Source organism: Pseudonaja textilis, chromosome 10 (assembly GCF_049901715.1).
Source record: "Pseudonaja textilis isolate UNSWEBS1 chromosome 10, rPseTex1.2, whole genome shotgun sequence".
Lineage (NCBI taxonomy): Eukaryota > Metazoa > Chordata > Lepidosauria > Squamata > Elapidae > Pseudonaja > Pseudonaja textilis.
The window spans coordinates 25,217-39,746 of NC_141999.1; the positions used below are offsets into that span (position 1 = coordinate 25,217).

General features: G+C 37.7%; 1 protein-coding gene across 3 annotated transcripts in view; it reads right to left on the reverse strand.

Annotated features, from left to right (window-relative positions):
• Window positions 1-14,530, reverse strand: part of MTF1 (metal regulatory transcription factor 1) — a 30,388-nt gene extending 15,858 nt beyond the window's left edge. For all 3 annotated transcript variants that reach the window (XM_026702793.2, XM_087939452.1, XM_026702791.2), the window contains exons 1-4: window positions 14,373-14,530; window positions 13,677-14,143; window positions 1,736-1,974; window positions 1,244-1,375 (exon numbers count right to left, since the gene is read on the reverse strand). In XM_026702793.2, coding sequence (XP_026558578.1) covers window positions 1,244-1,375; window positions 1,736-1,974; window positions 13,677-14,093 — 788 coding nt within the window. In that variant the 5' untranslated portion in view covers window positions 14,094-14,143; window positions 14,373-14,530. The remainder of the gene's footprint in view (window positions 1-1,243; window positions 1,376-1,735; window positions 1,975-13,676; window positions 14,144-14,372) is intronic.

Below are 14,530 nucleotides of genomic sequence, written 5' to 3' on the forward strand. Positions count from 1 at the left end.
ACCATCATCTGTTCTGCTGTGCTGGGAAATTTAGATTAGCTACGAAGCAGGAAATGGTTGGATTTCTTGCTTTCTAGCTAGTCTTTAGAACTTCAGCTCTGCCCAGCCGAACCTCCCTTAGGACTGAAGGTTTGCTTGCAAGCAAATGGCAGACAGATAGATCACTGAATGATTCTGTGAGCAACTCAATCTGCCAACTTCACCTGATTTTGGGTAAAAGTTGCTCTTTTTTTATAAAAAAAATCAATATTTACATAGATGGTGTGTTGTGAGTTAATTTTGTGAGTTTGCTTGCAATCAAATTTTATGTGACAGACTGAGCTAGCCGATGGCAGATAGATAGATCTCTGAATGAATCTGTGATTCTGTGAGCAACTCAATCTACTTCCTGCTTTGCCTGATTTTGGGTAAAAGTTGCTCTTTTTTAAAATAAAAAATTCAATATTTATATATATTAATATTTACATACAAGCCATGCCCAGCCAGTCACATGACAACCAATTGTGGATTATTTAGAGGGCAACCAGAGGGCATTTGGATATGTGGCTCCAGAGACTAAAATTCCTGTTATTGTTAGCCTAAAAGTAAAAAGTAAAAAAGGAAAAGTGACCATGAATTTGGTCACCCGCACAGTGATAGTCTGGCCTGATTATTCCATGATATAAAGTTAGGGAACACATTTAACTTGGGTTTTCATGAATGATCATTTATGGGGGTTTTCTTGTAAATTGTTTGCCTTAACTTGTATACAGGGCCACCTCTATTTTTCATGCCCACCAAACTAACGGTTGAAATGAGGAGGTAAAGCAAGACTCCAATATTAATCTCAGAATGTGTGTGAGTATGTTGGGGCCAGTGAAAGTCAACCCATCAAGCCAACTGAAACCAAAAACCCAAGAGCAGTTTTGATGCCTCTGAGTTTCTGCAGGAAGGGGCATGTCTGCATCAAGCAGATCTTCTCCATCTGCACAATTAAGAGGGCTAAAACTACTTGTTTTTCTACTGCAAACTAGTCTAATGTTGAATGACACTGAACAAATGAAGCGGTGCACTCTACCAGATAACTGAACATTTGCCAGAGGTGTACACACTAGAAATGTGTTTGGGAATTTACACACTACAGGCCACTGTGAATAAACTGCTTCCAAAAGCTCCCAGCAGATATTATGGTACACCATATGTTTAAAAACCTTGCAAATGGCCCAGGATACAATGCAATTCATGCACCAGCCAGATGACTTACCTGAATGGCTTCTCTCCAGTGTGAGTCCGAATGTGTTTCCGCAGATCACTGAGGGTTGTAAAGTACTTGCTGCAACCTTCTGATTCACAGTTAAATGTTTTCCCTGTGTGAAGCCTCTGATGGGCTTTTAACCTAAAGAAGAAGGGGGTTGGAGAATGTCTCTTCTGATCCAGGACATGCCCTGCAGTGAAAGAGCAAGGCCCACCTGACATGATTACACATTTGGGCCAAGGTTCTGCACACTGAAAACACCCATCAAAGCCAACATTTTAGTGGAAGGCATTTTTGGGGTGATGTACATCAGGCAACCAATTTTGCAAGAGTCACATGCACTGATGTGAGAGATCTGGGGAGTGGGCATAGGGCAGAGTAAAATATATTTCATTGGGGACATTATCCAATTCAACTGGGAATACCCAATTCTCTCTCTCTCCATGTGTGAGCACTATTTTTTTCTGATGAATATGAGATTTCCAAAATTCATCCTCTTACCTGTACAGTGTGTTGAAGGCTTTTTCACAACCTTGAACATCACACTCAAAGGGCTTCTCCTTGGTGTGCACCCGAACATGGATTTTCAGGCTGTAGGATGTCAGAAAGGCCTTTCCACACCCCTCCTGATTGCACACAAAGGTGTACTCCCCACGGTGGGTCTTTTGGTGAGTGCGCAAGTTGCCTGCAGTGCTGTAGGTACGAGGGCAGCCCTCAAACGTGCACTGGTAGCGCTTCACCTGTCAGACAAACAAGCATCATTCAAATCAATATTGGTCCAATCCATTTCACAGAGCGACTGGAAGAGAAAATAAATATTTGAGTTCAGGAGGCAGCAAAAGCAGCATTCTGTTTGCGTGTTATGCAAATATAGGTGCTAGCTCTGACCAGAATCAGAGGAGACCCTCCTTTGTTCGTGTCCATAGACAATCCCATGACCCTGCTCTTTGCTTGGGGATTAAGGGGCACAATAAGGACTTTTAGATTCAGAACAGCAGCCAAGAAAAATATAGCTAAATGTGAGCTCTATGCAAAAGTAGGCTCCCCAGCTTTTCCTTGTAGGTTATTTTATGCAACTTTAAAAACTATATAGAAGATCACTTCAACTGAGAGCCTATCCTAAATGTCTACAGTGAAGGCATTTTAACAGCATCTATCATAACCTATGATATAAAAATAATGAATGTCATAAATCATCAAACACCAAATACACTGTCTGATTCAAATAAATGTTGTATAATAATACTGCATACGAATCGTCATGTGCCCCTTATAAATATGTCTCGGCCAGTTGTATAGTGAAAATAAGACTCACTTCGGACTTCTTAGAAATAAAAAAAAGTCTACTTATGGAGATGAATAGAGGACACACAAACTGGACATCACCATGATGATGAGGAAGGTTTACAGGAAACTATCATTAGGCTTTACTGTACTCAGTAAAAGTGATTTGCTCATAGCTGAGATTGTAGCCCAAAGAACACATCTATAAATACATTCATTAAATATAGTTAAGGTTTCCTTGGGGAAAATCTCTATCAATAGTTGACAAAGTCTATGTCCTCTACACATAAATTTCTCTGAAGAGGTTTTCCTACAGTTAGCAATCCAACACAATACAAAGGTGGAGGAGATTCACAAAAGTTTGCGCATAGGTATGAAGGATAGGTGCGGGTCAGATATTGAGAGCATTTCAAGGAAGCTTCAAAAATACAGTGAAAAATAACACTGGGTTCCTATCCTCATATCCACCGTCGTATCTTCCATATACTTAATATCCTTTATGTAAATCCCAGATCCTGACTCCTAGTCCAGATAATAATAGGACAAGCTCTTACTACAAATCCCAGTTACTCTGCTTCCCACAGCTAAATTAAAGAAAAATCTTTAACCAGCTTTGCAGTGAGCAATTTACTTTGAAGGTTTTGGAAGAAATGTAATAGGTATACTGAGAATGTGGAAGCAAAACTTACATAGCTTTATTTTTGCAATATAAAATCTTCTGAACGATTACATTTATGCCTCATTCTGTATGCATAAAATCTCAATGCAAAGAATATATTCCTACTACCCAAACAATGGGACAGCTCCTATGGAAGACTTCCAGAAAAACCAGATCTTGGGTATTTCCTGGAAAGTCAAAAGAATGGGAGCAAGTCGTTTCAAAACAGAGAAGCAGCTAGCAAGACTGTTTCCTCCATGCCCAGAATGAGGCATTCAAGCAGGCACTTTCTACTGGGTAAGGTGGGCAAAATTTTCTCTTTAGTCATGTGACTGTGGGATGCTGCTAAATGCCATAATTGCTGCCAAATTGCCTAGTACCTGACATGCAAGTCACATGACTTGGGCAGGCAGCCATCACCACTTTGAATCTGGGTCATAAGTAGGTCAACCAAAACTTCAGTCACCAAGTTAAAGGCTACCTGTACTTCTAACTTTTTCTAAAGAAACTGAGTATTACCACTTTTAAATCATGACAATAAGGAGATTTTGCAAGAAAGTGATTCTGAAAAGAAATACTTTATTTTACACTTACGACTGAACCAAAAACTTGAAGTTAAGAGAACTGCTCTCTGAATTTATGATTTTAAAACAACTGAAAGTTGAAAGATTTAAGTAAAATCTTGTTAAACGTAATTCCTTATCTCGATCACTGGATCTTTTCTCTTAATTTTAGTACTGAAAATTCCCAAGCCAAAAGGTCAGTAATCATGAACAGAATTTAGAGACAGGAACCAAGGTTATGTGACTGATCAGGAAAACATTCCTATAACCCTTTTTAAACCTGCTCTCTGTCTTAATTTTTATGAAATGCAATTAAGCATTTTGCAGCAATTTTTAAAAAGTATTGGATTTGTACTATATGCAGTAGATGTAAAAATCCCTACGTACCCCTGTTAAGATGTAAAAAAATCCGGCCAAGATAAATCACTTTAGATTTTTTTTCCCATCTTTAATATAAGGTATAAGCTATACAATTCAACTGAAAACCAAATTTAAATCTTTGGGGGGGGGGGGATAACATTAAAAACCCCAATAACATGGTTGCTTAAGTGTGCATACCCTCTCATAACGTGGCTGTGTTTAGAATTAATCAAATTCAAACTGATGGTAAAATACTACATACCTAACATCAAGTAAGGTGACTCTGATCAAACCATATAAATTTCAGCTTTTTAGTAGGATTTTTCTGACATTTAGTTGCTTCTTACAGCAAAAGCCATCATCTGCAAAGAGCTTACAAAGCATGAAAGGGACCTCAGTGCTGGAAAGTTTCACTTGGGAAAGCTGTATAAAAAAAATTCCAAGGCATAGTATATACCATGGAACACAGTGAAGACAGTTATCAACAAGTGGAGAAAATTTGACACAATAGTGACATTAACAAGAACTGGATGTCCCTCCAAAATTGATGAAAAAAACAAGAAAACTGATCCAAGAAGCTGCCAAGAGGCCTATAGAAATATTAGAAGGAGCTGCAGCAATGCCTAACAAGTACTAACTGTTTACTACATGTGACAACAATCTCCCCTATTCTTCATATCTCTGGGCTATGGGGTAGGATGGCAAAGCAGCTTTTCTTTTACACAGAAAAACACCCAAGCCTAGCTACATTTTGCATTTCTGGCAAAAGCGTGTGGGCAAATGAGTTTTTGATGAGACCAAGTTGGAATTTTGTACATAATTCCAAAAAGTATGTTTGGCACAAAAACAATACTATGCATTGCCAAGAATACAACATCCACAATGAACCATGTTGGTGGTAACATTATGCTTTTGGCCTGCTTTTCTTCAGCTGGAACAAGTCAAGGTGGAGGAAATTATGAACAATTCTAAATACCCGTCAATTTGGGCACAAAACTTTGGGGCCTCTGCTTAAAATGCTGAGGATGAATGGTCACCTTTGAACACAACAATGACCCAAAGAATATCTCCAAATCAACAAAAGGATGATTTCACTGGAAGATCAAAGTTTTGGAATGGCCTGCACCTGACTCCAATTGTAAATCTGTGGGATGGCCTGAAGAGGGCTTCCCAAGGCAAAAGTGATACTAACGACTCCAGAAGACTGAGTTGTTGTCATAAATCAAAAGTTGCTTCAACAAAGTATTAGTTTAAGGCTGTGTACACTTATGCAATCATAAGGCATTTGATAAAGTAAACCATAACCTATTATTAGATAAAAGTAGAAAAATGTGGGTTAGACAGCATCACCACCAGATGGATTCGTAACTGGTTGACCAACCGCACTCAAGGTATAGTCCTCAATGGAACTGCATCTATATGGAGGGAAATATGCAGGGAGTACCCCAAGACTCTGTTTTAGGCCCAATACTCTTCATCATCTTCATCAATGTTTTGGACAAGGGGACAGATGGAAAACTCATCCAATTTGCAGACAACACTAAGCTGGCAGGAATAGCCAACACTCCAGAAGATAGGGTTAAGATACAGAAGGATCTTTACAGACTTGAACACTGGACACTAACAAAATGAAATTCAATGGTGAAAAAAAGTAAGGTTCTACATTTAGGCAAGAAAAATAAAATGCACAGGTACAGTATATGTGGTATTTTGCTCAATAGTAGTAACTGTGAGAGGGATCTCAGAGCCCTAGTAGTTTAGTTTAGTTTATTATCACTGCAACTCATACAACGAAATCAAACACCATCTTCAGTGCACATCATGACCATGACCATGAAAATAAACACAAACACGAGAAGTTATGAGACTTCCGGTGATGAGATATGGACGAACGGAGGTGCTGAAGCTCTCTGGGTTTCATACTATCTCCTCTTGCTGTTGGAGTGACTCTTAGGGGTGCACGCATCTTGTAGAGAAGCATGCCAGTGTGGGGAGATTCGAGTCATGGTGTGGAGGAGGCAATTCTCATTGTGGCACAGAGAGACCCTGTAGAGACTGACATTAAGAGACTGAGAGATTTGAACTGTGGATTTTGGGGAAAATTGGAAGGAGATCAGGGGAGATCTGAAGTAAGGAATTAAATAGTCTTATTACAACTTTAAATATTCCATGAACGAAACTGAATAATTTACTGGACTCTTTTTGGATTATTGGACTGGAGCTGTAGTAAGTGGAGATGATTTATTAAAGAAAGAGACTATATGAATTTAAAGATTGATTTACAAGATTTTTAAACGAAAGGAGAAATGGCTACAGCAGAAAGTGCAGTGAGATGGTGAAACCAGAGATATTACTCAGCAAGCCTGTGCTTCCGATGCACGGTGAAGGAATTTTGATTTAGAGATGAAAAGCTACATTAAGACACTTTAAGCCTTTAAACTTTGCGGATTGTAATAATTATTTCTTGACACCAACTTAAGTGACTTTTGAATGTGGTAAACATAATTTATATATGATTTAATTGATACACTAGTAAATATTGAAGTTTATATTGGGTTATAACACAAAAAAATGTGATTATTTAGACACTGATATTTGATTATAGGCATTGATTATATTGAATTAAATAATTAATTGTGATTACTACAGATTAATTAATTATTGTATAGCAAGGTTGATATATTTTCATTTAGATTTGTATTTGAAATATTATCTTATAATACTATTTTGAGCCTAAGGATCTTATAGCATTTATAGATATACAAATTAATAGTACTTAAATTTAAATAGAGGAAGTTGATATATTATTAAGATCGACAAATCCAGATATTTGGTTTAGAAAATAGCTCTAAAATTGTTCTGGAGAATATATATATTGACAAAAGAGGTTAACCCTATAACATATCATATTAATTAGAGTAGTGGCCATATATAGCTGATACTTCTCAATAGTGAATGCTAATTTGGGACAACATATTTAGTATAATACAAAAACAAAAACAAATTTTACAAGAAATGACCTCTATGTCTAACACAACACTTAAAACTAGAAAGAAGACCCCTTCAATACAAACAACTGCAATGCCATCACCCTCAGTAATGGCACAAAAGACAACTGAAGAAACTCTACCTGGAGAGAAACAACCTGTCATTACGAATGCCAATATCCAATCAACCCTTCTTACTTTACAAGAATCCATGCTGAAACTTCAGGAAATAATGGTGAAAAATCATACTGAAACAAGAGCTGACACAAATGAATTAAAAGAAGAGATGGGGAACTTAAAGGCAGAAATGAAATTAGACATCTTAAAGCTGGATCAAAAAATTGAAACAATACAGCAAGCACTAGAAAGGAATGAATCAACAATAAAGGAGGTTGAGAAAAGGACGGAACAAACAGAAAAGAAGCTGGAAATGGTTGGTAAGCAATTAAGAAATGTGAGAAAAGAAATGGACGATTCCTTAGTATATCTGGAAATGGACAAGGCTGCAGCATATTTGAGATTCCAAAATATAACTGAATCTAAAGAAGAGGATTTGGAACAAGTGATGGCAAGAATATTAGCCGACCTATTGGAAAAAGATAGGGATGATATCCTGAAAGAGCTAGACGAAGTATACAGAGTGAGCACAAACTATGCAAATATCATAAATATCCAAAAGAGGTCCACGTGAGATTTGCAAGAAGAAAAGTTCAGGATGTTATATATAAATTTTCTAGAGAAGAAACAATAACATATAAAGGAAAAGAAATCTTGGTGCTTAAACAAACCCCAAGGAGAGTGAGAGAGCAGAGGCGAGATTATAAATTCTTGGCAAACCAATTAAACCAAAAAGGCACCATATGCAGATGGCTAATCCCAGAGGGAATGCTAATCACATGGGAAGAAAGAAAAATTAAAGTAGACTCCATGGAAAAAGCCCAAGAATTCTGTGAACGATTGGTAGGCCCTGAAGAATCAAGTAAGAGAGATGAATTAGAAACAAATTCGCAAGACGACCAAGACTATCAAAAGAATAGAGAGGGGAATCATAGGAACTCGAAAAATATACAACATCAAGAGAGAGAAGAACCAAAGATGCACAATCAGATACAAGGAGAGACAGGAATAACTACAAGACAAAGAGCAAGAGTCAATTAGGTGATGGATGAAGAAAAGAAAATATTATCAAGTAACATAAATGGCCTAAACTCTAGGATAAAAAGGAAAAGAATACTAACCAAATTAAACAAAATGCAGATATAATATGTTTACAGGAAACTCATATAAGGAAGGAAGAAGAAAAATATTTAGAATGCCCCAAGCTAGGGAAATTTGTATACATCACCAGCAGATCTTAGGAAAAAGAAAGGGATAGCAGTATATGTTAAGGATGACATGAAAGCGGAGCTAATTTGGACAGACCCCAATAGAAGAATTCTGGTGTTACAAATTTAGATTAAATCAATTCCAATTCTATTAGTGGTAATTTATGCCCCTAACGATAACCAAAAGGAATTTTTTAAATAATTACATGGGAAAATAGTGGAATCAGAGAAAAGGAATATTTGTATCTTGGGGGATTCCAATGCTATTGTGGACCATCAGAAAGATCACAGTAACAGGGGGAAAAAGAAGAAAAAAAAAGAACTACCAAAAACATGTGAGGAAATGATGATTGAACTAAATTTGATAGACATGTGGAGGAAATTAAACTCTGAGAAAAAGCAATTTACATTATACTCTAATCCTTATCAGTCATGGACACGAATTGATATGGTGTGGATGAATGATGAGCTAGTAAATGAATTAAAAGAGATTGAAATTTTACCAAACGAATGGGCAGATCACAATCCGATTCAGATAGTGTGGAAGGGTAGGAAGAAACCAAGGAAAAGGTGGACTTTAAATACACAGCTAATTAAAGAGAAAGAATTTATGAACAGACTTGAGGAATTAAGACTATTTCTTAAAAGAAAACAACAATGAGGCAACTACGAAACAGAATATTTGGGATACAATGAAGGCAATAAGAGGCACAACGATATCATACACCACTAAAAGAAATAAAGAAAAATATGCCCAACAAAATAAATTAGAACAAAGAATCAAAGAATTAGAAATTCAGTTACAAAACACCCCAAAAGATTGTAAATTGAAAAATCAGATGATAACTACTAAACATAAATTAAATTTAATTGAACAAGAGGGAATGGTTTCAAAGTTGAATACAGCTAGACAGATATTCTTTGAACAGGCCAATAAACCAGGAAGGTAGTTGGCATACAAACTTAAAAAAGAAAAACAAAAAAGATTGATCTACCAACTAATAGATGAAAACAGGGATGCCCAACAAGGAATAGAACAGGAAAACGAAATTGCATGTAAATTTTTTGAAGATCTTTATAAAAAGGAGGAGGTAAACAGGGACATGATAAGAAATTATTGGGGTATTACTAAAGACAAAATAATCAAGGAGGAGATGAAGGAAATGTTAACTAGAGACATTACGTGGCCTGAGTTAAAAACAGCAATAGAAAACCAAAAGTACAATAAAACCCCAGGATCTGATGGGATACCAGGGGAACTTTATAAGAAAATAGGAGAACAAATAGGACCTCTCATGATGGAAGTATATAATGAGGTCCTACTTGCAGCAAGAATGCCGGATTCATGGAAGGAGACACTGATATCGTTGATTCCGAAAGAAGACTGACTTACGGCTTACACAAAACTATAGACCAATTTCCCTGTTAAATACGGATTATAAAATATTTATCACAATTACAGCAAATAGATTTAAAAAATATTGAATGAATATATACATAAAGATCAAAACGGATTCCTTCCCAATAGAAAAATTAGAAATAATTTGAGAATAGTACTAAATGTTTCGGAATACTATGAAGCCCACTCGGAAAAACAAATAGCTCTGGTATTCTTGGATGCACAGAAGGCCTTTGATAACCTAAATTGGCAATTCCTAATCCAACAAATTTACATGAATTTAGGCACTAAATTTGAAAACATTGTGACTACAATTTACGATTCACAAAAGGCAAATATTATAATTAATGGAGAGTACACGCGCTCAATAAAAATAGAGAAAGGAGTTAGTCAGGGATGTCCATTATCTCCCCTACTCTTCATATTATCTTTGGAAACATTGCTTACACGAATTAGACAGAACCCAGGAATAAAAGGACTAAAAATTAAGAAAGAAGAATATAAATTCCAGTCATTTGTGGATGATATGGTTTTTTTTTTATAGAGGAACCAATTGAAACAGGTCAAGAACTATTGAAAGAGTTAGATCAATTTGGGAAAGTTGCAGGACTTAAAATCAATAGAGAAAAAATGAAATTAATAACTAAAACTTTAACAGAAAAACAAATTAAAATTGAAAAGGATAATGGGATTACAAATAATAAAAAAAAGTTAAACACTTAGGAATTTGGTTGACGGCTCAATGCAAAACCCTAATGGAAAATAATTATAATAAACTACTACAGCAAGTCAAAAAAGATTTAGAGATATAGGTCAAATTGCAGATCTCCTTACTAGGGAGGATTGCCACTATAAAAATGAACATTCTGCCCAAATTTATTTACTTATTCCAAACAATACCAATAAAAATACATAAAAATTACCTTGTGGAACTTAACAAGATAATCACCAAATTTATTTGGTAAGGGAAAAAAACGAGGATAAACCTAAAAGCAATGCAAGATATGAAGAGCAGGGGAGGTATGGCACTCCCAAATTGGGAAATATACTATAGTGCAGTCTCCTTACTTTGGTTAAAAGAGTGAGTAAACCTATCAAATAAAAGAATCTTATTTCTAGAAGGCCACGACTTACAGAGGGGGTGGCACGCATTTTTATGGGACACTGGAAAAATCAAACAAAACTATTTCCACAGACATATAATTAGAGATTCCTTATTGGCTAATTGGAATAAAATAAAATAAAAAACATTATTTAAAAATCCCAATCTGGATCTCAACGATGGAGGCGATGATACATCCAAATAATCTAGATCTTAACAAAATGATAAAATACAAAAACCTTCTTGATGCGCAAGGAACTTTAAAATCATGGCAAGATCTCCAAGAACAAGGGCTACAAGTAGACCGGTGGGCTTACCTGCAAATTCAAAATAGATACAGTCAGGATAAAAAAAAAATGGAATTTATGCTAAGCCACAACAATCAGATAAAATCCTATTAGGCCCAGAAGTCAAAAGCAACATGATAGCTTGGAGTAGAAACATAGGACGTAGCATTACATTATCAGAATGGGAAAAGGTCTGGACAAGGAACAATAAAATCACAAAAGCAACAACATATAAAGAAAATGCCTATAAAATGTTTTATATATGGCATCTCTCGCCCTTGAGAATAGAGAAGATGTCTCCTAACATGAATCCGAATTGCTGGAAATGTAAAAAGAAACACGGAACATTCTTTCACATGTGGTGGTCCTGCACTGAAGCCCAAAGATACTGGCACAGAATAAAAAAATGGTTAGAGGAAATAATGGCAGAGCAAATTGAATTAAAACCAATCTTACTGGGGATATTTAATAGACAAATTTCAAAAAAAGTCAAATATATAACACTGCACATTCTTACTGCAGCCAGTAAGAATACTTTGCACAGTGTTGGAAACAAGCAGATATTCCAACAGAGGAAATGGTCATTCAGAAAATAACAGCCTGTGAGGAGATGGATAAAGTAACCTTAGCACTTAAGGAAAAAGAAACATCAGAATATTATAAAAGTGGGAGTGCTGGTATGACTGGATAGAACAAAAATAGAAAATATATTAGTAAACACCGTAAAATGTAAAAGAGGAAGTAATTATATACTTGCAATAGGATGTATTTGTAAATATGTCACCAATATTGATAACAAACAAGGAACCATAGACTGTCGATAATAGAATTGCTAGTTTTTTTAATTGTTTTTTTCTTTTTCTTTCTGTGTGTTGTGTATGTGTTTGTGTTGTGTTTGTTTGACATTTTAGTTGTATAATTAATAGTTTGTTTAAAAGAAAAAAAGAAAAAAAACACAAACACACATCCTTCACCCTTCACGCATTGAACCGGAAACTCCTGACACCACACCAACACTTCACTATACAGCAAAATTCAAAAGAGCTACTGCCCTGGGAGAGAAGCTGTTTTTATTATTCTGTACCATCAGCCAGATGGTAATAGTTCAAAAAAAGATGAGATGGATCCCAAGATGAGATGGAACTTTGAGAATGTTTTGGAGCAGCTGCCAAAAAAACCCAACACAGTTCTAGGCTGCATAAATAGAGGGACAGAATCAAGATCATGCGAAGTGTTAATACCACTTTATAATATTCTGGTAAGGCCACACTTGAAATACTGCATTCCGTTTTGGTCACCATGATGTAAAACAATATGTTGAGACTCTAGAAAGAGTGCAGAGAAGAGCAATAAAGATGATTAGGGAACTGGAGGCTAAAACATATGAAGAACGGTTGCAGGAACTGGGTATGTTTAGTATAATGAAAAGAAGGAATAGGGGAGACATGATAGCAGTATTCCAATATTTGAGAAGCTGCCACAAAGAAGAGTCAAGCTATTCTCCAAAGCAACTGAGGGCAAGACAAGAAGCAATGGGTGAAAACTAATCAAGGAGAGAAGCAACTCAGAACTAAGGAGAAATTTTCTGACAGAAGAGTTAATCAGGGAAACAACTTGCCTCCAGAAGTTGTGAATGCTCCAACACTGGAAGTTTTTAAAAAGATGTTGGATACCCATTTGTATGAAGCGGTGTAGTGTTTCTTGCCTGGGCAGGGGGTTGGACTAGAAGACCTCCAGGGTTCCTTCCAACTCTGTTATTTTATTTCTATTTCTATATTAAAGGTGGAAAAAATTCTGAAATGATTAATCTTGGTCTGATTTTTTTTACATCTGAAAAACATGGTATTTTAACAGAGGTGTGTGGACTTTTTACATCCACCATAAAACATTACTCAAGAGCACACAAAAGCTGCTTCTACCCATCCAGTTTAGTTTGGCAGGTTGGGCATGTTACAAGTCCTGTCAGCCAAGGAATGTTGGCAGGTGGGAACTAGATGTGCCTTCCCTCTCTGTCTTCTGGAATAATATTCCTTTAGAGATTGGATAACTGTGACCCTACTTATAAAGGCCTCCTATAAGGTTGTGAAGATTTGCTTGTGTGCCTGGGCCTGGTGCCCAATATGTTAAAGGTCCTATTTCTTAGATATATTAACATCTATGGCAATAGTTTTACTCATAGTGTATGTTTTTATGTTGATGTATGTTGTCCAGAGTCATTGGCTGAAACGATCAGTAATAGAAATTAAATAAACACAAAAACACAGAAAACCAAAATTGGTTTGGAAATTTAGGCACCTTAACTTATATAGTTGCAGGCTTGGCAGACTTTAAGCCCCTAAGATGCAAAAGAAAATTATTTTCTCAGATGTACCAGAAGACACTCAGAAGAATTTTCTAACAGAGCCAACATTCTTTCAATGAAGAACTTATTCAAGAAGACTCTCAGAAAGAGGCTCCCACTGAAGTCAGTGACTTACTTCTTTAAGCTTGGTTTCAGGGCACTCTGACTGCAAAGTGAGGGTGGCCCCCTCAATGTTCCGGGGCATGGGAGTTGAACCAGGGTTGATAGTCAAATGGATCTGATCTGGCGAAATAATGTGCTGCACGTAGCCCTGGGAGATGCCTTCATGATCAGCCATCAAGTGGAATCTATCCTCCTGTAAGAAAGGCAGAAAATGCCCGCCTTGCCCTTCCTCCTCCTCCTCCTCCTCCTCCTCCTCCTCCAAAGGCTCCCGGTCTTGCTCAATGAGGACGGTCGTCCTGTCATAGACTGTCTCAGAGGAAGGGGAGGCCAGGCCATTCCGGTCATCAAATCTTATCAGTTTGTCATCTCGAGCCAAGTCATCTTCCTCCACCTCGTAGTAGATGACATTCCGAGGGCTGTTCTCCCCCATGGCTCAGTGGAGTTCAGGGGCGGCCACAGGAGGAAGACGGTGCGGAGAGCCTGAAAGGAAAGGAACACCGTGAAACCATCTTCGGGCCGCAGTTTACTCCCGAGACCCAGACGACCGGCCCTCCGCCCCCGGCCGACAAAGCACCCAGGCGTTGGAGAGCCGCCTTGTCGGCCGCACCGCTGCACTTCGCCCGCCCGCCCGCCGATTAGGAAGGCCCGGCAGCGGCAGCAGCGCTGAGCCAGCCGGGCCCGCCGCCGCCTGCAGAGGCTGTGGCCTTACCGGGTGCCCTCAGGGCCAGGTCAGGGCCGGGCGGAGCCGCCGCCATGACGCTGGGTCGTCCTCCGCCACCGCCGTTCTCTCTGCTCTCCGCCGCCACCAGGGTCTCCGCAAGCAGTGGGGCTTCCGCTTCCGGCCTCCGGACAGCCCGTCGTGACGCC